This window comes from Meles meles, chromosome 16 (genome assembly GCF_922984935.1).
Source record: "Meles meles chromosome 16, mMelMel3.1 paternal haplotype, whole genome shotgun sequence".
In the NCBI taxonomy this organism is placed as follows: domain Eukaryota; kingdom Metazoa; phylum Chordata; class Mammalia; order Carnivora; family Mustelidae; genus Meles; species Meles meles.
Window position 1 is genome coordinate 57682965 of NC_060081.1, and position 25772 is coordinate 57708736.

Genomic DNA, 25772 nt, shown 5'->3' on the forward strand with positions numbered 1-25772 from the left:
TCAGTCATCTTGACTCTTGGATCTCCTCTTGTCCTCCCTCCCACTGTCACCTCTGTCCCTCTCTCTCCTTCAGATGTCCACTCCCTCGCATTATTTAGGAGCCTTTACTCTGCTTTCACCCAAGTACCCCCACCGTCAGAGCCTCATTACCACCTGGACTTTCAGGTACGAGCAGTGGGTTCTCTCCTCAGGAATCTTCTGAGATTAGCCATACCTTCGCAACTGAGACTAGCTCGGTAGTGGCCTCATCACTCACGGGGTCCCTTTGGCCAGGCAAATGTGCCACAGCTGCCCTGTTAAGAGAGGTGCACATGTCATGGTTTTGGAGGCAGGGGGCTTGGCTGCTCCTGACTGTGTGACTTTGGACAGGTCCCCTTGCCTCCCCATGCCTCGACTTTCTCATCTCTCAGACCCGTTATGAAGTGATTGTTGATCATCAGTTCTAAGACACACATTTCCCCCACACTGTAACACTGTAACATCTGAAACTGGTGTGTGTCTTATATTCAGTGCTATGCCATAGTGTAGCTGGCAATTTAAAAAAAATTTTCAGTGGCACATTAAATAATGTGTATCTTAGTCAATGGTATTTTGAGATGCGTGAAATACAGTAAAATGATTAGATGAGAAGATGTCCGGTTATTGGCCCAGCAAAGAGTAGGGACTCAAAATTAGTGGTTTGTTCCCCTTTTCCCTTGACTTAAATAATATTTAAAAAAAAAACAGTCAAATTGGTTATTTGACATCACAATATGTGAGGGTCCATGCTGGAGGAGAGGTCCATGTTAGACCATGTTGGAGGACAGGTCCATGCTGGAGGACTGGTCCATGCTGGAGGAGTGGTCCATGGTGGCCTCTCTTGCATCCCTCCCAGTCTGGGCTGCTTCTAAGCATGATCATCCTACCAGCACCTCAATTCATGGGAAGTTCTGGTTATGAAAAGGGTGTTTTGTTCCACAAAGTAGGACCTTCAGGGATCTTGGAACCAATAGCCCACATGACTTCTGGCACTCAGCTGTCCAGAGTCAGAGGTGGGAGGTCCAGATTTTAGGAACAGCTCTGCCGCCAGCTCGCTGTAAGACCTGGGCAAAGCTGTTCACATCTCTAAGTCTCCTCTTCCCTGTCTATAATCCCCATGTTGCAAGTTTGTTGTGAGGATCAAATGAGAGGCGTGGGCCCTGGCATGCAGATGATGCTCAGTTAATGGAGGCTTTCTGGTTTTCCCCAGGACAAACACTTCCCGGCCTCTTTCATTAACTGGCTGATTGAAAGTAAGTTTTTCCTCTTATATCCATCCCCATTGTCCCCCAACCTCAATGCCGTCTTCAGTGTTGAGCAATCCTTTCTCAAGTTTCTGAAAACCGGTGTAAAGTCCTGCAGCCATGGACAGCCCACCTGACACACAATCCGTATTTTGATCCAAGTGAGCACTGAAGCTGGGTTTTTGGGTAACAACGTCACAGTGACCAGTGTTACGACAGGGCTCCTGAGCTAGCCCTCCCCATAGTGATTAGTGTTACACTGGAATTCTAGGGTCTCCTATTCCTTGTGATTCTTTTTTTTTCTTTTTTTTCCAAAGATGTTATTTATTTATTTGTCAGAGAGAGAGAGAGCAAGCACAGGCAGACAGAATGGCAGGCAGAGGCAGAGGAAGAAGCAGGCTCCCCGCCAAGCAAGGAGCCCAATATGGGATTCGATCCCAGGGTGCTGGGATCATGACCTGAGCTGAAGGAAGCCACTTAACCAACTGAACCACCCAGGCATCCCACCATTGTGATTCTTGTTGTAGATTTTTCTAAAGTAGCCCATTCCATAGTGATCAGTGTCTGAGCCGAGTTCTTGGGATAGCCCACTCCATCGTCTCCAGCATTAAGGTGGAGCTCCTGAACTAACCTAGTCCACGGTGAAGAGTTTGGGCAAGAGATTCACTCACTCTAGAATAATTAACCGTTCAATAAAATTGCTGAAATTTTCTACTCTTGATGATCAGTTTTGTGGGATTCCTGGGATATCCTACCCAAAAGCGAAGACTATTGTAATGGTGTCCCTAAAATACTTTAATATTGTGATCTGTTACTGGGATATCTCATTCCATAATGAAGGTATTACCATTGGGTTTCTGGGCTAGCTCCTTCTCTTGGTGTTGAAGTGAAGCTGTTCTTAGTATTACGGTTAAGCTTCCAGGCCATCCCATGTTATTGTGAAGAGCATTGTGGTGAGATTCCTGGGACATTCCACAACTCTAGTGTGAGAAGTTTCCCAATAAAGCCAACTGATGACTGAGTCTTGGCAGAATTCTTCTTCTTTCTTTCTTTTTTAAAAGATTTTATTTATTTATTTGACAGACAGAGACCACAAGTAGGCAGAGAGGCAGGCAGAGAGAGAGGAGGAAGCAGGCTCCCCACTGAGCAGAGATCCCAATTCAGGACTCGATCCCAGGACCCTGAGATCATGACCTGAGTTAAAGGCAGAGGCTTAATCCTCTGAGCCACCCAGGCACCCCCATTCTTCTTCTTTTTTTTAAATCATGTCACTATGTTCCCAGTCTATTTCCCAAATCCCCTATGCTCTATGTGTGCGGGGGAGGGGGCTCTGGACAAAGGACAGCTGTCCTGGCCAGACTTCAGAACTATCATCACAGCTTGCCTCAGGCCACCTCTGCCCCCTCTAGGTCTCTCAGGGGAGGAGACGAGACAACCCCCCACCCCCAAGCAGGAGGAGCAGCCTAGAGTCTCCCCAGGGGAGCCAGGGATGGCCTGACTCATCGGAGAGCCCTCTAGCTGCTTCCCTGGCTGTTCTCCATGAATGTGGTGAAAGCCAGGGAAGATGGCCAGAAAAAGCTGTGCCCCGGGCACTCTGACCCCAGAGTCCGAGGCACAGTGCCCCTCCCAGCTCTCCAGTAGACCTCATACCAGTCGCATCCTCTCCCTGGGCCTCTCCTCTCCCACCTGTAAAATATGCACCATCTCTAAAGGCCTTTCCATCAATGATGAGTGTTGGGGACACGGGAGAGGACAAGACCAGAGGCCAGAGGGGGTCTCTGGAAAATCCATGGCCACTATCGACCTGTCTCATGGTGGTCTTTCTTTGTTGCCAGTTGCAGAGACCCAGTGGTCACCCTATCTGTAGGATCAGTGGACACCCCTGCCGGGACTATGGTAAGGAGGTTTAAACCCTGGAGGGTCCCTGTGGAACTCTCTGACCCCCATCTTGAGGGACTGTCATCTTCATTCACTGCAGATAGTCCCTTTGTTAGAGCTTGGCTTCGGATGTGCTCAGGGCTGGTAAGATGTAATACCTCTCCAGAAAGGTGTTTCAGTGTGGGGCCGCTTAAGGCAGAAGAGCCTCTAAGACCTGAACCAAAGGAATGGGGCGGTCATGGGGGAAGGCCAGGCGGTGAGCATCGCGCCCCCATCCGGTGGTACGTCTGCGGCACAGCGGAGGGTTTGAGCATTCCTGCTGGTCGCAGGAGCTGAGGCCATGTTCTGCCCAGCAGGATGATGGCATTCCAGTAAGATGTGAAAAAGTCAGCCTGCTGGCTAGCTGTGAGCCGCTCAGGGCTCAGAGGCAATGGCGCTACCCCAGTGAGGTTGCCTGGGACCCTCTGACCCCACACCCTCAGCTCCTGCTTGCCTGTCCTCTGCCTTCCCCTCCCATAGAAGAAATCTGCTCCAAAGCCACTTTTTCAGTGTTTAAGATACACTTCAGGATCTGCCTGGAGAAAAAAAAAAAAAAAAAAAAAACAACTGAGGAATAAGATACACATAGAAAATCCCAGAAGGACAGAATCCGACCGGCAGAGGCCCTGGAAACCCCAGGATCTTCCTGATGGGCAGGTGGCAATGAGCAGGGAACCCTTTGTGTGCAGGAGGCTCTCTCGGGACATGGCTGCATATTTCAGGGAGGGGGTGGTCCCTGTCGCAGGTCTTTGGTGCAACAGTGAAGAGCACAGGCTTTGGAGTCAGGTAGACTCGAGTTCAAATCCTGCTCTCCCACTGACTCTCTGAACCTCCGCTTTCCTCTTCTGCAAAATGGGAGTGAGAATAGCCCCTAGCTTAGAGAGTAATCCTGAGAAATGCATGAAGAAAGCTTATGTGCAGAGCCTGCACCGTGAACTGCCTCCCAGGAACCGTGTACAAATGAGGAGGCAGAGGGAGCAACTGGTCAAAGATCTGGATGGGAACTTCAAGGGTGTGAGAACCCACAGTCAGACCCTCCGCGTCATCCCTGCTCCCTACGGACGAGTCCCTACAATGACAGGGGTGGAAACTGCTCAAACGTCAGCCGCCCCCTCCGCTCATCCCTCTGGGCATCCGCTACGTGCCCTGCAGAAAGAATGACCAGAACAGACTGGCAGGACCTCTGGGTGAAGGGGTGCAGTTCCGAGAATACACCACGAGGTGGAGCCATGCCCCTGCTAATCCACGTTCCTTACACCCAGACTGAAGCCACTTGGGTAAAGCCGCCTTTTTAATGTCAGGCACTGTGCTGGGCACTTGGCTTTCATGATCTTGCTTGATTTTCTTTTCTTTTTTTAAGATTTTATTTACTTATTTGACAGAGACAGAGAGAAAGAGAGCACAAGCAAGGGGAGCTGCTGGCAGAGGGAGAAGCAGGTTTCCCACTGAGCAGGGAGCTGGATACCGGACTCAATCCCAGGACCCTGGGATCATGACCTGAGCCGAAGGCATCCAGAAGCCCTGTTCTTGCTTGATTTTCAAAGCCATCCCTTAAGATCAATATCATCAGCTTCATTTTAAATGTAGAAAAACAGAGGCTCAGAGAAGTGATATGACTAAATATGGAGGCTAGGAGTCAGAATTCATGGGCTCAAATCCCAGTTCTTCAGCCTACTAGGATAGTTAACCTGTCTTGCCTCAGTCTCCCCATTTGAAAAATGGGACTAATATTAGTAGTAACATTATGGTAGTTAATAGACTTTAACTATTTGTTTGGTTTTTTGGTAGGCTCTACACCCGGTGTGGAGCCCAATGCAGGGCTTGAACTCATGACCCTGAAATCAAAACCTGAGCTGAGATCAAGAGTCAGATGCTTAACCCACTGAGCCACCGAGGTGCCCCTTGAGCTGCTTGTTTTGTTCTGTGTCTGGCCCTGTGCTGTGCACCTCACGTGAATCACTCATGTGGTCCTCACAGCCACCTTAGGAGGTGGCTGTTAATGTCCCTGGTTTGCAGATAAGGAAACTGAGGCTCAGAGAGGCTAGCTGCCTGTCCCCTTTTCACATAGATGGAGTGAAATTCCAACCCAGGTCTTCTGGCAGAGAGCAGTAGGAGGTGCCGTTGACTAAAGGCTCAGGGAAGAGACCCCCCAGGTTCTTGTCCTGGCCCACAACTGTCCATTAAGTCCCCCACGCTGCTCTGGCCTCAGTTTCCCCACTGGTACTACAAGAAACAGGGTGTAGGAAGCCAAACCCTTTTGCAATGCCCTGGTTCTATGACTCACAGTATGGCAGCCAAGAGACCCATCCTGGAGGTGCCAGAGCTTGGGGTAGAGGGAACGCACAGTGAGGGAAGGACCCCAAGTCCAGGGCTCTCCCTGCACCCTGCACAAACCCACCCCTGAGCTCCAGCCTCTCTAGGTTTCCTCATGTCCCATGAGCCCATGGCCTGAGGACACACCGCGGTGGCTCACAAGGCCATCCTGGCCCAGTGACACACATAACAACATCGATTCCCCCAACCTCCTTTTCCAGCACCAGCTTTGCGAACAACGCGAGGGATCCTGTGGGCCTGGAGCAGAGCTGCGTGGAACCAGATGGGGAGACAAAGAAGGGAGACGGAGGGAAGCGGAGTGGCCTTTGGTGTTCTCCCCAAAGTCTCTGTGGTGCCCCCCACACCTGGTGTCCTTGTCCCGCAATGAACAGCCCTGGGAAGCGGCCCATTGCCAAAGAATCTGGAGTGGGAGGGCTGGTGGTTCTTTCAGACAACAAATAGTCAGGTCACGTTTGATGTGAATCTGATTTATGCAAATATGAAACAATGTCCTGAGAAACATTAATGAAGTTTCACTTTGTGACCAGAAAGTTAATTTTTTTCATTGTTAAGAGCGTACAACTAAACACACTTCAGTCTCTCCCTCCTTAGGAAGAGTCAAGGTCCTTTTCTTTGGTACCACACTCCCTCCAGCTCCCTCCCTCCATCTCTATTCCTCTTCTCAGCCAAGGTCGCAGGAGCTGAGATTTTCAGCCTTGAACTCGCACAAGAACCACCTGGGACTCTGATGAAATGCAGGTCCTGGTATGGTTAGAGTGGGCAGAGACATGAGGTTCTGCCTTCCCAACATGCTCCCTGCAGAGACCGATGCTACGAGTCCCTGGGCCGCCCTTTGGGCTGCAGGCTTGTCTTGGGCACGTCCAGCCCTCTGCCCACCCGCTTTCCATCAGTCATCCCACAACCCAGCCCCCACACCAGGTCCTCAACAACTTCCATGTGGAGCATGCGGACCCTTATTGGCCTCAACTTACTTGGCCCCAGTACAGACACTTACTTCCTCCTCCTTGAAACCAGCTCCTCCTTTGGCTCTGCTCCCTTGACTGTCCTCCTGTCCCTCTGCGCATGGCACCTTGCCTTCTCTCGTGAGTACATATATCCATGCTGGCCTGTCTATTCCTTCACCCCAGGCACTGTGATCTCTTCAGAGCTCAGTGTGCAGCCCCAGCTAGGCCAGTGAGGGTCAGCCTAGACTTTGAAGAAATATTAGGGAAGAAATACCCTCTTTCTGCTAAGGTTGTTAAGAAAGGGTGTGGACCCAGAGCTGCCAGGGGCTGTTTCTGCCACCTCTTGGGTATAGTCAGTCTGAGAACGAAGCCAATGAAAAAGAAAGCAGAGCCACATCATGAAGAGAAGTACAGTCCTGAAGATTTCCTTTGAGCACTTGGATTCAGCCGTGCCTGAAGCCCACGGACCTTCAAGTTATGGGAGCAAGGAGTCCCTTTCACACTTAAGGCAGTTTCAGTTGTATTTCCCATTACAAGCAACCCAAAGAACTCTGATGGAAGCAATTAAACACATGGCAGTTCCCTCTGTGTCAGCCACAGTGGGCAGTGAAGTTCATCCCAGACAGACTTTGGCCTTCCCGAGTTGACCATCATGTATGTGTGTGCACGTGCGCGTGTGTGCTCACGCAAGGAAGAGCCCTGTTCAAAACCTACCGGGCAGAGAGTGAGCAGGGCCTGCTGAGTGAGCCAGTGAGGGCTTCATGGAAGAGGCCCCCTGAAGGATGGGGAGACCTGTAGGGTGTGACATCCTCAGGCCTGGCTCGGGGCACTGGGAGGAGGTGAGGCAAAGAGGTCCAGGAGGCCAGAGAGGAGGCCCTAGGGGCGCTCCAGAAGGGACAGAGAGCCTGAGAATGGGGGCACATGGAGAACTCACGAGACCACAGTCCCAGGAGGAAAGGCAGGCAGCTCTTCTGGTTTCTCCAGACTTTGTCCTCCCTGTTTACTGGACCAGCCACCCCCTATTGCTCCTGAACTCTGCCTTCTTCTTTCACTTAATGTCCCCCCAGGCCCTCCTCCATGGGATCAGCACCTGATTTTAGAGTGGGGCTTCAGAGAACTGAATTGCCCTGGATAAAATCACACAGCTGGTGAGAAGCAGGGTCGGGATAGAGACCTTGCCCCATTGCCCACCCTCCGCCCTCCCCCTGATCGGAGGGCACTGTGGAGCTATCTTTACTGAGCACTTACTATGTGCCAGGTCTGGGAACTTAAACTTCACCGAATTCTCACATCACTCTGAGCAAATTGGCCTTCCTGATCTCTATATTGCAAATGAGGACTGGAGACTCGAGAGGTGATGTAACTTGCCTAGGGCCACACAGTAAAAAGTAGGAAGGTTAGGACTTGAACTGAGGTCTTGTTAATTACTAAGTCCCAGCAAGACAAACATACTCAAAGCAACCCCAGATTTGGACATGACGCCAACATCTGTGTTCTGTCTTACCCATCGCCACCTATATCATAATGTCTTATCATTTCCTCTTTCAAGTCCCCAAGTGCTCAGTTCAACCCAATCTGGTGTTTATGAAGGGCCTTCATCAGGATGGGGCTGTGTGCCAGAGACAGAGTGAAGCCTCTAGAGGAAAATTCTGACCATTTGTAGGGTTTTCAAAGGGCAGAACATTTTCAAGTATATTACCCCCACAGCGCGTACCTGTGTCTCGGGTGTACTGAGGCTAGATGCACATATGAGTGCTCTCTGGGGCTCAGAGCCTGGCACGGGGCAGGGCCAGAATGGAAGCTCCATAAATACATGATCGATGAATGGATGGTGGGTGAGTGGATGGGAGGATGGATGGGAAAAGGCAGGAAGGGAGAGAGGGATAGGATTCTAGAATCTTCTCACTGGACTTTGGGATCTCATCCCCTACACTTATCTATTCAGCCAGTTGGTCAGCCTGTCAATTAACTTGTCTTTGTGCTTTAACTCAATATAGTGCTTATAGGAACCCCCCACGAGCCAGGACCTTGGCACAAGAATGTGAGACACAAAGATGGCAGAGCCATGAGCCCTGACACTAAGGAATTCAATCCAACAGAGGAGAAAGAGGGAGCACACATTCCTTCCACTAATGCACTTTTATGGAGAGCCTCCTCTGACACTGACCTTGGCTGGGTGGTGCTAGGGAGGCAGAGATGGATCACAGGTCTTCCTACCCCCAAAGGGCTCTCACAGGTTAAAGGGGTGCCGGTTATCAGGATATAAATGAGTGTGCAGTGCGAGAGACTCTGAGCACAGACTCTGGGACCAGGAGACCGGGGCTCAGATCCCCAGCGCTCGCTACGTCTGTGACCCTGAGCAATTCACTTTGCCTCCCTGTGCCTCGGTTTCCTTGTCTATGAAATGGGAACAAAGTAGCACCTGCCTCTGGTGGTTTGGGAGAGTGAGCAAGCGTGAGACTATGCTCTCCTACACTCGTGAGCTGTTGGCTGTGGCTTAGCCACCGCCCTGGGGGGCGGCCATCGCTGGGACAAGTTCGCCTCAGGATCTAACATAGGGCGTGTCACTTGGCGCGTGCCCCATAAATGGTGATCAGATGGAATGGCGGTCCCAGCTCACAACAATTTATATTTGTTAAATGAATGAACAAATGGGTAAAGAAGAGGAATGAGGAAAATGAAAGGTGAAAAAGCAAAGCACATTGTATCTAAAATCGGAAAACTAGCAATGTCAAAACTGCAGCATGTATCATTAAAGGTCTTCAGACGGCGTTGTGACTTGATTCACTGTCACGTGTAGCAGTCACGAAAATGACAGCGTGTTGGAAAACATTTGTTACTCGGATCTTTCTTCTTTGCCAAGAGTTCCTGGGTGGGCAGTCCAAGTGTGGGAAACTGGGGCCTCTTATAAATCGGATGAATTATCCGTACCTGACTGATTTCAGAGGAAAAAGTGACAATCCTTTTAGCCTTTGTATAGTAAATAAAGGACTTTCACTCAGTGGGTGAGCGTGATCCCTCGTCGCCTGGGGAAAGGGGGCGGGGCGGGGGGATGGAGGACAGAGCCTCAGCCCAGCCACACCGCCCCCCACTCTTGGTCTCAGTGGGCTGGATGACCTTCTAGGACCTTTCTTGCCAGGAAATTGAGCCATGTTTGGAAAAAGATACCAGCTCAGAGGTTAAGGGCTTGGTCAGTGGGACCAGGAAGCTGCCACAGTGGGGATTAGTAGTCACACCGAGCTAGAGCTAGCGTGTCCCACTGAGACAGCTAATCCGTAATGCCTCGCTGGAGATTCTCAATGAGAAATTCATCCCACGACCCTCAAGGCTGGGGCCCTTGTCCCCAGGAGATAAATACCTGCTACGCAAGGAGAACCCGTACCCTGGGTGGGGGGGGGCGGATGGCACCTCTTCTCTTTCCGGGATGACTCGGACGCCTGGGCCTGGACCTCAGATGACTTCTGAGAGAAGCGACCTCCCCAACCACCACCGAAGACCCTTCCCATGCCCCCTCGCACTCACGGCCTGGGGGGCTTGGAAGGTGTCTGCGGTGACACAGTGCCCCAGCATCGTGCCAGCCCCGCACTGACATCCTGTCATGGTGCGTTGCAGCAGATGGGAGCTGCACTGAGTCCCATACCTGCGCCCAGAGCAGAGAAACGGGCTCAGAGGGGCCAGGGATGCCCGAGGCCACAGCCGAGGGGCGAAGTCTTGGCCTGGCCAGCCAAGCCCACGCTCCAGGCAACCTCCCAGACCCAGGGTCACCAGAAGCAAGCAGGGGCCAGAGAGAGAAAGAAGAGGTGGGTTGTACCATAACATCTGGGGAGAGGTGGCTACGTGTGGAAAGTACTGGAAACAGAGCACCATGGTTCTCCCTTGAGGAGCCACCTGGGAACAAAGTCCCTGACCCGTGTGTAGAAATCCTAACAGCAACTCAACGAACATTTCTTCAACAAGGGGTTGTTATGGCACTGAGGACATGGCAGGGAACAGAACAGAATCCCCACCTCCTAGAGCTTCCTCGGAAGCTTCTCCCATTAGAAAGCACCCTTGGGATATATACGTGATAACGGTCTGCTCTTTAGACCGGGCTGACACTCATGGTGTCCACTTTACAGATGAGTAAGCTGAGTCTCTGAGAGGGTAAGGCCGCAGGGCTAGAGAACGGCAGAGCAAGGATTTGAACCCAGGCCTGTTGTGTCCCAGTGTCCCTGTTTATTGCAGTAATGATGGTGACGATGGTAACAGGGATCCATGGGGCACCTTCTCCAGCAGGAGCCCAGCTGGGCTCTCCACCCCCATCTCCACATTTAGTCCCCGCCAGCGGCTCTTCTGAGGTAGAGACCATTCTAATTCTCATTCTGTGGTAAAAACAAACGAACAACAACAACAACAACAAAAAAAAACAACGGAGGCTCAGGGGCGCCTGGGTGGCTCAGTCGTTAAGCCTCTGCCTTTGGCTCAGGTCATGATCCCAGGGTCCTAGGATCGAGCCCTGCATTGGGCTCCCTGCTCAGCGGGAAGCCTGTTTCTCCTTCTCCCACTCCTTCTGCTTGTGTTCCCTTTGTCTCTCTCTCTGTCAAATAAGTAAATAAAATCTTTAGGAAAAAAAAAATACAGAGGCTCAGAGAGGTGAAGGCACCCGTCTGCTGTCACACAGTCACCCAGGGGAAGGACGGAGACACACAGGCGCTTCGGCTCATCAGGACTTCCCTGCACATGAGGGTCAGAAGCACTTTCGGTGAGCAGTGAGCATCCTGGGTGCGCCATCTTGGTTCATCTTCTCCGTGATGCCAGGGTGGTACAGCCCCGCGCAGGTGGGGAAACTGAGGTTGGGAGCAGCAGAGTGACCAGAAACTATCAGTACCTATAATCCTCATGTGTCAAGGGCCTGCGGCATGCTAACCCTTCCTCGCGGGTTGTCCTCAGGAACCTGGGGTTCAGGGAAATGACGCCCTTCATCCAGGCTATTCAGCCAACAACAGGTGAGGGAGAGGATTCGAACCCAGGCCTACCCAAGCCCGGAGCCAGGCTCTGAGTATCACCCTCAGGGCCCCCTCAGTACCCTTTTGATTTCCATGGGCCAATGCTAGGCCTGAGCCATGTTCCCCTGGGAAAAACTCTCCTCAGAGATTTCGGCCCTGTCCTCAGCTCCATGTCCCATGGCTGGAGGAAGAGAAGATAGAGCTTTGCAGAACTTGGTGCCGGACAGCAGGGCCGGGGTTGGGGGGGTGGTGGCCAATGACTGGTCCAAGGCCACCCCAGCAAGGCCCTACTGGAGGGTTCTCCCGGACCCGGACTGCCACCTTCTCCCTGCTCTGTGCTCTCATGGCGGAGCCTGGGTTGATGTGAACAGAGCTAGCTCCCCAGCCACCAGTCCTCTCCCACCCTTACCCAGGCCAAGTTCGTGTGAAGGACAGGCCCGCTGGGAACAGAGGAGCCCTCTGTCAGGGCCCCCCAGCCTCACGCCAAGTGGCACACTGGGGTTGCCCGTGGCCTGTTCCGGGTTGACACGGGCCCAATACAGCAGGCATTACAACCAACTCAAACAGCAGAGGCCAAGGAATAAACAGGATATTCGAGCTCAAACACGCTCCTGACCCGCCAGCTGGCCTCAGTGCGACAGGGGTGAAAGGACCTTCCTCGGGGACCCAAACACCCAGTTCCTGTTTGCGAAAGGCCTGGCTGAGCCATCCCCTTTCCCTGGGCCTCGGTCTCCTCCACAGGTAAGGAGGCTCTCAGGGTCTCCTTGGGGCTTGGGGTTACTGTCTCCTAGCCCTGCCCCGTCCTGTCTGCAGCATGGTCCTTCCTTTCCAAGCCCCACGTTCCTCACCTGAAAAACAGGGCAGTAACATGCCCCACGGGGTTGCTGAGGGGCTGAACCCAGATGAAGCGGAAGCGCCCGGTACAGAGCAGGAGCCGAGTAAATGGCAGTTGTTCTTCTCAATGGTCTGCTCTTACCGGTCTCGGCTTCAGCAGGATGGTCAGGCCACACTGTAGAGTGCTATGCACTTGAGTTGCAGCATTACAAGGGTCATGTCTAGGCTGAGCTAGGGCTCCGGAGGTTGGGGTGGGGTCACCACTCATAGGACTCAAGGCACAGCACACCTCTGGGTCATCCAGTGCAATGGTTTCCATTTCTAGTCAACCGCACCCCACCCCGCGTAGCTGGGACACAGACTGCCCCTGGGGGTCCCAGAGCCCCTTGTCCAAACTAGCCGGGGAGGGACGGGAACTCAAGGGCTCCTATGGTACATATGCTTCCTAAGTCATTTTGTTTAATATTTTTTGTACAGCTATTGCCCAAAGTCAAAAATTCCAATAAGACTAAAAGACATACAATAAAAGAGGAAGAGAAGCAGGGTCCAAGGTCACTGTGTGGCCTTGGACGAGTCCTTCTCCTTTTCTGGGCCACAGGCTCCCCAGACTTCCCGGCAAGGAGGTTAAACTGATGCACTCTAATCTCGCTCTGGCTTCGGGCCCTGCAATGGTTCAAGTGTAGTGTGTGACCCTCAAGCAGCCATCAGAAGGGAGGAAGCCAACGTGACCCTATGAATGCCTGAGTCGGAACTGCTGTGGGAATGAGTGGCAGGAGACCCACTCACATGGGCCTAAGCAAAGAAAGAGGGAAGAAGAAATTTATTTGAACTGAAAAGTCCTGGGATATAAATGACTTCAGGCACAGTTGGATCTAGGTGCTCAAATGACATTTTCTCATTTCCTTAATATTGGCTTCACTCTCCAGTGGGCTTTGCCAGATCACTGTATCTAAAATTGTTAAAGAGCAAAACAGACCCAAGTGATCTATGGAGACCCAAATCCCTCTTTGTGGGGTGTGAGCTCTTGCATCCAAAGCAGCGGTAACATGATCTCTGGGCTTCTGTAAGAAGTTCTTTTTGTAGGCAGGGAAACATATCCGTGTTCTTCATAGAAGTCTAGCTTGTGCCGTCTTGTTCTTGCACGGGCACATACATACACGTGTATATGTGTGAACACGTGTGTATATGTGCTTGTTCAGGAATCCCACACCACTGTCGGGAGTAGGATCTGGAGAGCCTCAGGAAGAAGGAGTCCTGGTTTCTCCCCACTTTGGCAGAGTTACACCAGACTTGGGGGATCCCCTAGATGCTTCAGCAGAAGGGGGCCCTGGAGGGGCGAGGTCCTGTCGTCATGTGAAGCGGGCCAGGGAAGCAGCAAAGGAGTTAATGACCTGGAGCATATGGCTCCTTAGGCAGCAGGACCCTTGAGCTGCTCAGGTGAGGACAGGGCCCACTACTCACTGACCTGCCTCCGTGCCACCCCAGGCCCACCCCAAGGGACAGAAGCTTCTCGTCAACATCACCTCAGAGCTCAGCTGTGAGTGCCAGCTGGAGGGGCAGTAGCCATGGTGGCTTCCGGAGGCCACAGCGGGGCAAGGCTGGGGGCGGAGGGGGCGGATTGGGGAGTGAAAAGGAAAGAGGCGAGAAGCCTGAGCGAACCACATCCCTGCAAGGTGGCTGGGCTCAGGCAGAAAGGAAACCTGAGGGGAGAAATCATAAACATGTAGATCACCATTTAAGCACTAGGCCAAGGAGATCTAGACTCATGGCTCCAGCTATGTGAAGCCACACGGGACCCCAGCAGTCACCTAGTCCAATTTCTGAGCATCTCTGGTGATGGGGACCTCACCACCTGCCCAGGTGGTGGCTGCTCTACAGGGTCCTCCAGGGAGAGGCTTGGAGCTTTCCAAGGACCGGTCAGGGTCCCAGGGACCCATGCGATAGGAAGGGCCCAGAGCACAGGGCAATAACTACTTGCTGGGGACGGGGAACCAGTTAAAACAAAAAAATCCAATTGTGGTGATTTGTTGTGAAAAAAGCCAGCAAGTTGCTGAGGGGGAATAGCAGGGAGCATCCAGCTGTCTCAGCTAGACCCTCGGGAAGGTTCTGTGGAGGCAGCGTCAAGGGGTGGGGACAGCTGGGGAGGAGAGCTCTGGGTCGAGAGCACAGCCTATGCAAGGGTCCAAGGCAGGAAAGAGGGGGGCATCTTTCTGGAACAGAAGGAAGGCTGGTAGGGGCTGGGAGAGGCAGAAGGTGAGTTTTGAAAGGCAGAGAGCAGATGACACAGGCTACGTGGGCCACCGTGGAGACTCTGGGGGTGGGCTGAGTGACGCCTCTCCGGCTGCTGTGTTGACAGAGGAGCAAATGGGAGCAAGTGGGGGCGCCTGGGTGGCTCAGTGGGTTAGGCCGCCGCCTTTGGCTCAGGTCATGATCTCAGGGTCCTGGGATCGAGTCCCGCATCGGGCTCTCTGCTCAGCAGGAGCCTGCTTCCCTCTCTCTCTCTCTGCCTGCCTCTCTGTCTACTTGTGATCTCTCTCTGTCAAATAAATAAATAAAATCTTAAAAAAAAAATGGGAGCAAGTGGGCAGAGGGAGACCGGGGATAAGGCTGTTGGGACGTGTCTTCTGACGCTGGCTGTGCAGCCTCAGTCAAGGCTCTTCACTTTTCTGGGCCTCACTATGCCCACATATGTGGCGGTAATGGGGGGGGGGGCAAATTTTGTTTACTCTCAGAAGGAACTCTTGACCAACTAGATGGAACCACAGGCAGGCTTCAGGGGGCTAGGAAGCTCTCTGTTGTCACAAACATTCACACTGAGGCTGGCTCCAGTGAGCATGGTGCTGTGAGGGCACTCAGACCCCGGAGGAGGGTTAGGCAGAATGACCTCCCTGGTCACTGACCCTGACTCTCCATGTGCCACAGTTACAGCCCCACCTCTGAAACTGTCCTACTGGGTGACCGCAGACTGGTTGCTTCCCCTCTCTGTACCCCAGTTCCCAAGTGAGGACAGAATTAGCCGCATGATCGCTATGGGTCCTCTTACCAGAATGTTCTCCTGTTCATCCATTCTCAGTCTTTACTCCCACCCCCACTCAAGATGGCCACTGTCTTGGCTGGCCACTGGAGGCTCCATGAGAATCTTGTCTTAGCCTTGGCGAAAAGGTCTCTGCATGTCCATCCACTTCAGTTCAAGCATCCTGGGTGACCTTTCAATTGGAAATCTCTCTTCTCATCCTGAACTGGGTTTATTTACTTTGGAATCTCTCTGGATGGCCCTGGAACCAGCACTAGCTTCTGTGGGCAGTCTCCCATCCTGTCACCACCATATAAAGGCCACCAACACTCAGCAGAATCCCAGGGGACCATACAGAGGAGCAAGGATTTACGACCATCCTCCTCCAAACCTGTGAGTGGTGGGCTTTCCCCCGATGGCACCCCATATGGTGATCTTCAGAATGTTTTGGGGGCAAGAGGCAGAAGTATGGGGCTACTTGGATTAGCTAATATTTTGAATATAGCATATTGAGATAGATTTTATTAGAAGAAGCATCAAACCAATGAGCAATGCAGGGTCATCACATGGTGTCCCTTTATTTGTTCATACTTTTATTCAGCAAATATATATTTCTCATTCCAAACTAAGTCCAGGTTTTTTACTGCGGGCTGGAGAGTGAATAGTAAAGTGGATTCTGATCTCTCCCCTCAGGAGGTCACAGCCTGGTGGGAAAGGCAAACAAGTCATCACTAAATGGCACCAGAACTCTGATCAGAAAACAAAAACAGCAGGATGATGTGGTGGGACCCCCTAATCTCGACTCTGGGAAGGGAAGGGGCTTCACAGAGGGCATGGTTGTCTTACTGAAGCTGGAGAGTCAGTAGAAAGTGACTTAGGTAAAACTGCAAAGATGAGGAAAGATGTTCCAGGCAGAGGAGCCAGCATGTACAAAGGACTTTTGTGTAAAGAGCACAGACTTGGAGTTAAGTGTGACTTTTCAAATTTCAGCTCCTCCACTCACTGGCTGTGCATCTCTGGACAAGTTGCTCTAGGTTTCTGAACTGACTGCCTATCTGTAAAACAGAAGCGAACCACATCTATCTTACAGGAATGTGAAGTTAAAAGTGATAGGTGCTTATCAAGGGTGCTTATCTGGGTAATTCTCACTCCTGTCCCTCCTATGACTGTTCAGGTGTCAAGACAAGATGCTTCAGTTTGGAAACTTGTTCTCGTATGCGGCCTGCTCACTGGGACCTCAGCATCTCTTCTTGGAAATCTTGGCGACGATCTGAGTAATACCGTGAACAAGCTGAAACCTGCTGTTGAGAAAGGACTCGAGACCATTGACAATACACTTGATTGTGAGTCATGACACAAGTGATGATCCGCGGCACTTAGGAGCATGCCTCCTAAATGCTATCCCTGCATTACCAGAGGCTGCCACCAGGGGATGCTATTTATGGGTGGTTTACGGAGAAAGGGGGCTGTTCAGTTCTTGGTTCATTCCCTTATTTTTCTGGGAACAGGCAATCTCAAATGAATATCCTCTTATTATTATATCATGGCAAATTTTTCCTAATATATCCATAGGATAAATTCCTAAAGTGGAGTTTCAAAAGTTCGAAAGGTGTGCACAATTTAAATTGTAGGAGGTGTTGACAAATAATCCTCTACATTAATATTCTCTCCAAAAGTCTTGGGAGAGTGCCTTTTTCTCTACTCCCTTGACAGCACTGGTATGGACAACTTAACAGTTTTGCTAATATCATAGATAAAAGAGTATAGCTCATTTCACTTTGCATTTCTCCAATTATGAAAGAATTCACTCATTTTTAAATATTTTATTAGCTATTTATATATTTTAGCATAAATATTTTATTCATATTTATAGCATATTCTTCTGCTAGGCTGTTCAGTTTTCTTACTGACATGTATTACTTCATTGGAAATTAGCCATAACTCAGCCTAGGTAGCTTTAAAGCCACCTAGCTTTACATTTAATCATGTCTCTTTTTTATTCTTATTTCTTAAAAGAATTTGGCTTTCTTTTCATTTTCAACATTAGCACACTCATAAACATTACAGGAGGAAGTAAATGCTATAAATGTCTACCTTTCAAACATTGTCAGGGCTTAGGTCTTGTTAGGGCTTAGAGCTTCAAAGATAAGAAGGGATCACTCTCCAATTTTACTGTTGGGAAAACTGAGTTCAGAAACAGAAGTGTCTGGATCAAGGTCACCTAATGAGTTACAGGACCAAAAAGAGTTTTATTGAAATGAACTCCATTTGTTATACCATTATAACTAGGTAGATACCATCCATTGCAGAGCCAAGTTGGAGAACCATAGTTAACATTTCTTCTCTTGTACAGCCTTTGTTTTTCCTTGAGTTAATAATTGCCTTGTTTTTCACTTGAATTATTTGCTACATACATATCCTTAATTCTTTGCATATGCACTATCCGACAACTGTCATGTCTATCTAATCCCTCTTTTCTCTGGAGCCCTTCCATTAAGACACTTTGTTCTCATACTCCTATATGAATTATTGCTCTCTGGGCTTGCTGCAAAGCTGTCATTCTGGGACCCCCATTTGCCACTTTTATGAGTTGGACCATACTTTTTCCTTGATTCTAGATTCTCTATTTCTTATTCTCTCATTTTGTTTGGCCTAGTTTTTCAAACTTGCATGAACATCTCAGAGCAATAGACATTCTCCCCTGTTTCGAGTCACAAATAGAAGCTGGTGTACAAGCAATATGAATTACCTGGTTAATTGATTACTTCGTTTATTAATGACAAGTATATATTAGTATGAAGGCAGCATGGAAGGAACAAAGGCTCCCCAGCTGCATGAATTTAGGCACATTTCTTAACCTTTTGATCCTTTATTTTCTCACCTGAAAATGCAGATAATAACTGTATCTGCCTCATCTGGGTTATTATGAAGAGTAAATGAAATAACATAGGCAAATAGTCTTACTTACTGCATCCATAAGTGATGCACAACACTAAATGGTGATTGTTTTTGTTAGCTGTCGTTCAGAAACTGACCACCGACTTGAAGAAGCTTCAGGAATCCAAGGTTTGGCACCTGGCCCAGGAGAAGGTGCAGGAAGTGAAGAACTTGGTGAACGATGCTCTTTCTAAGATCACACCAGTTAAGGATAAGACTCTGGGGTGAGTTGATGCTTCAAGGTGGAGATCTTTGCTCTAAGAAAAAGGAACACACGTCTTTGGGGAGGTGAGTTTAAGGTCAAAGACCGAAAGGTTGATAAACCTTGTACCCCCAGTGTCAAGGTGGTCTGAGGCCAGGTTCATCAGAGCTTGAGCAAATTAGAGGCAGGGCTGCAGGGCCAGTATGGGCATCTCATGGGTTCGGGCTTCTGTGTTATATAATTTTAGGATCAGGGTGAAGATCCTCCAAATCCTTACCTCCACCTCTTTGGTGGTGCCTGAGGTCCCCTTTCCAAGGAGTAAGATGTTCTTCAAATATAGCTGAGGATGAAAGTCCCAATCCCCCTCAGGAGAGAGAACACAAGTTCATACCACATTGCTGGCTTCATGTGTGGAGTATGGGAGTCAAACAGTTCTGGGTTCGAATTCTGATTCTGGCACTTATTCCTCCATGAATCTCTGTGGGCAATTACATCTGTCTGAGCATCCGTATGCCAAGCCATAACGGGGAGAGGGTCAAACCTCTGAATAGGACTATTGCGAAGGCCAAAGTGGTGAGGCCCAAATGCTCAGCCTGATGCTGGTGTAGAGAAGCATTTGGACCATGGCTGGCCTGAGGAATGACAAAGAGAAATTGCGGCTTTCACACAGGTTGAACATCATTAACTCCCGCATCCTGAAAATCAAAGCGGAACTGATTCCTGATGGTGAAGGCATTAACATAAGGGTCCCCATTGTCGCTAACGTCACCCTGGCCCTGTGAGTATGCATTAGAATCTGGGATTTGGGAGAGGCCGTGCAGCATGGCCAATGCTCCACACTGGAATCGGGCTCTTTCCCATGCTACCATGTGACCTTGGGTCTCAGTCTCCTGATCTGTACATGAAGGGGACTTTCCCTGCTCTAAAATCTGAAGCTTTGAAATGTTCTAATGAACTTTGGCCATAACCAAGTCTCTTTGAAAAGAATCCTCCATTAAATATTTCTGAAATCATCACATTTCTCGAATTGTAAAATCTGAAAAACTGAGAAGACATGAGCACTTATAACTCTTTGGCAAAATTTCCACCAGCATTATTTCGTCTCTTGAGATTCTCTTTAAGTAACAGTGACCAATATGGCTCAACATCTATAGTAGTGTACAGTATATAATGAAGGGCATGGGTGAAAAAGATAATTTTAAAGCATTTTGATTACTTTAAAAGAGAGAGATAGGAAAATGAGCACGAGTGGAAGAAGATAAATTGAGGACCCGGGGATTCCATCCTTCATTTGCTATGAGATCTCGGGATGGTTACTTAACCTCTCTATACCAATGTTTTCCCATTTTGAAAATAAAGATAATAATAGTACTTTTACCTGATGGTATTGCTGTAATGACATGGGTTAATCCAGGAAAGTTTTTTTTCTTTGACAGATTCATTTATTTTAGAGAGACAGAGAGAGGGGATGGGGAGGACGGAGAAAATCTCAAGCAGACTCCCCGCTGAGTGGGGAGCCCCACATGGGGCTCGATCTCATGACCCTGAGATCATAACCTGAGCCGAAATCAAGAGTCAGATGCTTAGCCCACTGAGCCACCCAGGTGTACCGAAAAAATGCTTTTTAGAAATGCCTACCATATCATTTGCCCTCAGTAAATGTTAACTGTTATTATTTTCATTATTAGGGTGGTGTTATATAAAACTGTTATATGGACCAAATCCATGTGGAAGGGTAAAGAAGCCCTTAACGTCAATGTCCATTAAGAGTCCAGACGATGCTGACGTTTCCCACAGACAAGCTGGAGGGTTAAATATCCACACAGGTGGAGGGTCTTGGAGACCTAGGAGGTCTTGGAGACCTCTGTTCACTGGGAATCTTATCTCCTGCAGGCCTGTCATTGGCAAGGTCAACCTGAAGGCCTCGCTAGACCTCCTGACTCCTGTCAAAGTTGCAATCGATCCCCAGACCGGCACCCCCCGAGTGATCATAGGGAAATGCAGCAGTGACCCCGACAGCATCTCGCTCACCATGCTGGACAGGTGAGGCCCGTCCATTTCAGTGGAGCGGGGCACTCGGAGGAGCTGAGGACCCCTAGCTTCCGCCCTATCCTTGTACCCGTAAGGTGGCACAATGTGGCAAAAGAGCGTAGGCTCTGGAGTCAGATCTTGGTTCAGGTATCAGCTACAGACTTACAACTTTGTGAACAGCTTAGCCCCTCCGAGCCTCAGTTTTTCCATCTGTCACCTGAAGGTGACAATAATGTCTCCTCCCCGGCTGCTGACCGGACCATCTGGGAAACTAAAGTGTTGAGCCCAGAGCCTGGTGCATGCTTAGCCCTCAGGGATAGTGACACCCATGCTGACCGAGTCTTCTTCTTTTCGCCATTTTCCCGAGACAGGAGTGTTGGCCACCAACCCCTTGGCAGCTCTGTCAAACCCACTTCCTGCTTTCGGAGGCTCTGTTGTTCCCCGCAGCACATTGCGGGTTGTTATTGCTTCTTGAAAACTTGACCCCTTTATCATTATGTTATATCCCTCAACAACCATAACTAATAATAAATTGTATTTTCCTTCCTGTCTCCATGTGGGAGAGGGAGGAGAAGTAAATGCTTATCAGGGGCTCTAATTTCAGATTGTTCCCAGAGTCCTCCATTCATTTGGAAAATTCCCCAAATCAGAGATCTTACAAACGGAATCCTCTCCATTGAAATCACGAATCAGATATGGTTAATCCATATCTACTCTTTTTTTTTTAAGATTTTATTTATTTGACAGAGAGAGAGAGAAATCACAAGTAAGCAGAACAGCAGGCAGAGAGTGGGGTGGGGGGGAAAGCAGGCTCCCTGCTGAGCAGAAAGCCTGATGCAGGGCTTGATCCCAGGACCCTGAGATCATGACCTGAGCCGAAGGCAGAGGCTTAACCAACTGAGCCACCCAGGCACCCCTCCATATCTACTTATTAAACTGTGCATGCAAGGGGAGGTTTGGTGGAGGAAGAGGGTGGTGGGGAGGCAGGGTGACCCTGAAGGCAGCTGTTGGAGAATGGTCTAGAAGTCAAAACCGGGGGCAGGTTGGCTGTGGCAGAAACAAGGCTGGGTTCTCGGCTCTCAGCCCTGAGGGCCATGAGCAGAAGTCACTCCACCCTACCCCCTCAAGGGATCTGATCAAGGGATCTCAACCCCATGAACCATAGAAAGGCTCTCCTGTCTGATGTTATTGGGGAAGGCTGGGATGTAAATGGAAACCCTGAGCCCTGCTGGATACTGCCTTGTCTGCAGCCCCAGGGACTTCATCCTGCTGCTCTGGGTCTCAGTGTCCGCATCTGTGAAATGGTTTTCTACTCTGCGGCCCAAGACCACTCAGCCCAAGCACTCCCACAGCCATCCAGGCTCAACCCTCCTACCACTGCCTCTCATCCTCGCTCACTCCACTGCAGACACACAGGCCTTTGCTCGCCTCAGACAAGTTCCTGCCCACCTCCAGACCCGTACACATGCTCTTCTGGCCTCCTAGAACACCCTTCCCCTCACTTCCTCATACTTCTCAAACTTCAGGTTCTAAAAAGGGTTCTTCCTCTTCTCCCTCAAAATCATCTACTCTTGGCGTCCACAGTAATTGTCACAAGCTGTCATTCTACTTTTTTCCAAAGATTTTATTTGAGAGAGAGAGAGAGAGAGAGAGAATGAGTGGGGGTGGGAGGAGCAGAGGGAGAGGGAGAAGCAGACTCCCCGCTGAGCAGGCAGCCCAGTATGGGGCTCGATCCCAGGACTCCAGGATCATGACCCGAGTCAAAGGCAGACACTTACCCAACCGAGCCACCCAGGACTCCCATCATTCTACATTTACTTCTACGTTTACTTCAGTCCTTCTTTCAGCCAAAAATATTTGAGCATCTGCTATGTTCCAGATAGACTCTGAGCTCTGGAGAATTTATTGGTGACAACAGACAAGGACCCAGCTTTCCCGGAGTTTATTGTCCTGAGGCAAAAGCAGACAGACGAGTGTCCAGTCCCTCAGTAAAGAGCCCTCAAGGAAAGTGTCCGATCACGATGAGCTCTAAGCAGAGCAGTACATGTAATGGGACTGTCTGACACAAAGCCCTCCCTGAGGCAAGCAGTCAGGGAGGGCTGCCCTAAGGAGGTGTCAGTCAAGCTGAGAGCTGAAGGTGGGCAGGAACCAGCCTTAGCAAGACCTGTTTGGTGTCTAGGTACCCGCTGAGGAGCTATTGGTGCTTTGCTCGTCCCCACGTCCTCAGCGTAGTCAACGTCTGGCATGCAGGTGGTGATCCGTAGATGTGTTAAAATCAAAGAGTGGGATCTTAACGTTGTGATGAGACTGTCACAGGTTGAGGTGAGCCTCTGATCAGAAGTGGGGAGCCCCTGAATAGAGGCTCAGGCTGTGGTTAGAAAGGCATTGCAGCACTCCTGGGTTTACCTGATTTCCGGGTGCTCGGCTACCTCCCCCTACCCCACGCCCACCCCCACTGTGGGGCCACTCTGCCCACGGTTTTACCAGTTGCTACTCTTTTCCAGCCAAAATACTAGGATTGGGCAGGCCGTGAACACCCTGAGCAGCTTCCTGACAGAGACTGTGTCCCACCTGGTAGAGAAGAATGTGAGTCCTCCACTCCGTGGGGCCCAGAGCCATGCCTGGGGCAGGGGTGGGGGGACAGGTGTGCCATTCACAGGTCCTACTGTACTCTCTGGGTGCCTTTTCTTCTGGGGGGCAAACTCCTCATCGGGCTGTCAGCTGGAACCTGTGCCCCTCTACTCAGCCTGGGGAGAGGGAGAGACAACCAGCAGGGGACCGACATTAGCTGAAATCACTGGGTCCCAAGTTTAGGCCATTCGCTGTACTTACCTACTCCCAATATGCCTTTTTAGCTAGTGTGGTCCTCCTTTAGACAACACAGTTTTACTCAAGCTTGTTTAAATACATGCATTTTAAAAAGAAAACTATCTCTACCATAATTAGAAATGCATATCATTTAGATAATTAATTTAAAACATAACCACAGACCTATAAAATTGGTATTTTCATCTATGCATCATACAAAACCATTTTTACTACGTGCCCAAAGTTCCAGAGAGTCTGAATCAGTCCTTCTGGAAAGGGGCTGGGAATCTGGGTTTAGGAAAGAAAAATCCTCCAGGTGGCTCCATCACTCATTGGACTGGAGCCTCAGGACTCAAAATACTGTCCTCTGCCCAGCAGCCCCGGTGGCCTCACATGGGAGCTGGTTAGAAACGCAGGCTCTCAGCTCCTCCACCCCTCCCCTGACCCTGCAGCCCCCTAGCCCTGCTGAATCAGAATGGGTATTTTAATGAGATCTTCAGAGAATTGTACAGACACAGAGTGAGAAACTCTCTGCTCTATGGTTCCCAGGACCCAATCTGATTTCTTAAAATTCCAGGGTTCCTAAGTTCAAGTTTTCTAAGAGTGTAGGGTTCTAGGATGTTAACACTCTAGATTCTCAGGGTTCTAGGATTCCAAAGTTCTAAGCATTTAGAATTCTAGCATCCTATGGTTCTCCAGTTTGGGACTTTTAGGTTTCTATTGTTCTAGAATCCTAAGGGTCAAAGTTTCTGAGATCTTGGTGGGTGGGTGGCTGACAGTTGGTCCCTAGCTGATAATGATCTGTTCTCCTGCTCCTACCCATCCCTCCCTCCTTCTCTCTCTCTCTCTCTCTCTCTCTCTCTCTCCCTCCCTCCCTCCCTCACCCTCAGGTGTGCCCACTGATCCACGCCTTACTTTCCACCCTGGATACACTTCTTGTTCAGGACGTCATTGGTAAGTCACAGCCTGGGGACCGGGGGTGCTTTCTCTCTGCAGCCTTCCAAGGGCAAGCATGCACCCTGTGCCCACCCCCACAGCAGGTGTGGTCAGGGGTCCCTGGAGAAGCAGGAGGACCCAGCGTCTGAGCGAGTTGGGAGAGTGTGGCAGGATCGAGGGGGTTCTGTAGGCCTCTGTGAGCTCTCTACCATCATCCCTCTTTAAATCCGCCAAAGCTTCCTGGCAGAACGATGTGAGGAAGAAAGATGGGCCAGATCTGGTTTCAAATCCCGACTCTGCTATTTAGCAACTGTGGGGCCTTATTCAAGTGGCTCTGTCTCTCTGAGCCTTGGTTTCCTCCTGAGTGAACCCAAGATCATAAACACTGGAGGGTGACGAGTGGATGAAAAGAAAAAGCACAGAGTCTAATATCCAGTAGGCAATACTAGTAAACACCTGCCCTTCCCTTTCGCTCTTTATGAAAAGCTGTGGGTTCTTCTCCAGCCATGCGGGAGCTTTCTTTGGCCTTTGAGTTTCTAGGCAAGGCTGGGGTTGCTGGGAACGCTAGAGCAACAGAAATGGGGTAAGTGAAGGTGTCAGGGTCCCAGAGGCAGCCCTTCTATGGAAACAGCCACAAATCAGTTCCTTGGGCAATCACTCTGTGCTTTGCATACCCCCATTCCACTGGATCCAGCAAACCTGTGTGGTGGTTACTGTCATTATACTCATTTTACAGGTGAACAAACTGAGGATCAGAGTGGTGGACTGACGTGCCTGAGGTCCCATGGCTGTCAGACTGACCCACTGGAGAGCGGCAGCCATCGGGGTCTGGTTTCTATTGGAGACTGAGACCTGTTATTTATTTTATTCCTTCAGATAAACTTCAAAAGGAAAACCACCCGCAAAACCATGTCTGAAGAGGGAGATGGGGAGGACTGCTGGTGATGCCCACCTGAAGGTAAGGGGTGGATCTGTGCCCCATACAGAGGGCGAGGCTCCTCTTCTTTTTTTAACAGTAGGCTGAACCCTAATCTTAGTCATAGACTGAGCTGTGACCCTGCCCCAGCCTGAGCCCTGATCCTGGTCATACCCTGCATCCTGAGCCTTATTCACATATCCAGACTGAGCCTAGATCCTGCTCACAGACTGAAGTTTGACCTCAGTGATTTACTGACCAATGACATCAAGTCATAGACTGAGCCCTGACCTTGATCTCAGACTGATCCATGACCCTGATCCTACACTAAGCCCTGAACCCTAGCTCCAGTCTTGGCCTATGATCAGTCTTTTCACATCTGCATTATTCCTAAGGTGAGAGGAGACGACAATAAGGGGAGGAAACGTTAGGGCTAGGTGCCAGAGACAAACCCCAACCACAGATGCCAGCCGCCTCTTCAAGGCCTTAAACTCTGCAGGGGATTGTAGGAAGGAGTTTGGGCGGCAGTGTCTGATCGCTGTGGTCTCGTTCCAGATCGGTGCCCAGTGGCTCGATGGTGTCCCTTGTAGCATCTCTATCTGGGAAGGTGCTGCCACCCCTAGCCTGAGCACAGCCAGAAGGGACCCTCCCAG

General features: G+C 50.2%; 1 protein-coding gene across 1 annotated transcript in view; it reads left to right on the top strand.

Annotated features, from left to right (window-relative positions):
• The window catches only part of BPIFA2 (BPI fold containing family A member 2), a 29145-nt gene extending 4025 nt beyond the window's left edge, over positions 1–25120 (top strand). Inside the window, exons 4-13 of the mRNA XM_045980571.1 lie at positions 74–165; positions 11387–11442; positions 12066–12183; positions 16464–16632; positions 18306–18450; positions 19099–19206; positions 20322–20471; positions 22964–23045; positions 24158–24221; positions 25080–25120. Of these exons, the coding sequence (XP_045836527.1) occupies positions 74–165; positions 11387–11442; positions 12066–12183; positions 16464–16632; positions 18306–18450; positions 19099–19206; positions 20322–20471; positions 22964–23045; positions 24158–24221; positions 25080–25120 (1025 nt within the window). The remainder of the gene's footprint in view (positions 1–73; positions 166–11386; positions 11443–12065; positions 12184–16463; positions 16633–18305; positions 18451–19098; positions 19207–20321; positions 20472–22963; positions 23046–24157; positions 24222–25079) is intronic.
• Positions 25121–25772: the final 652 nt, after the last annotated feature.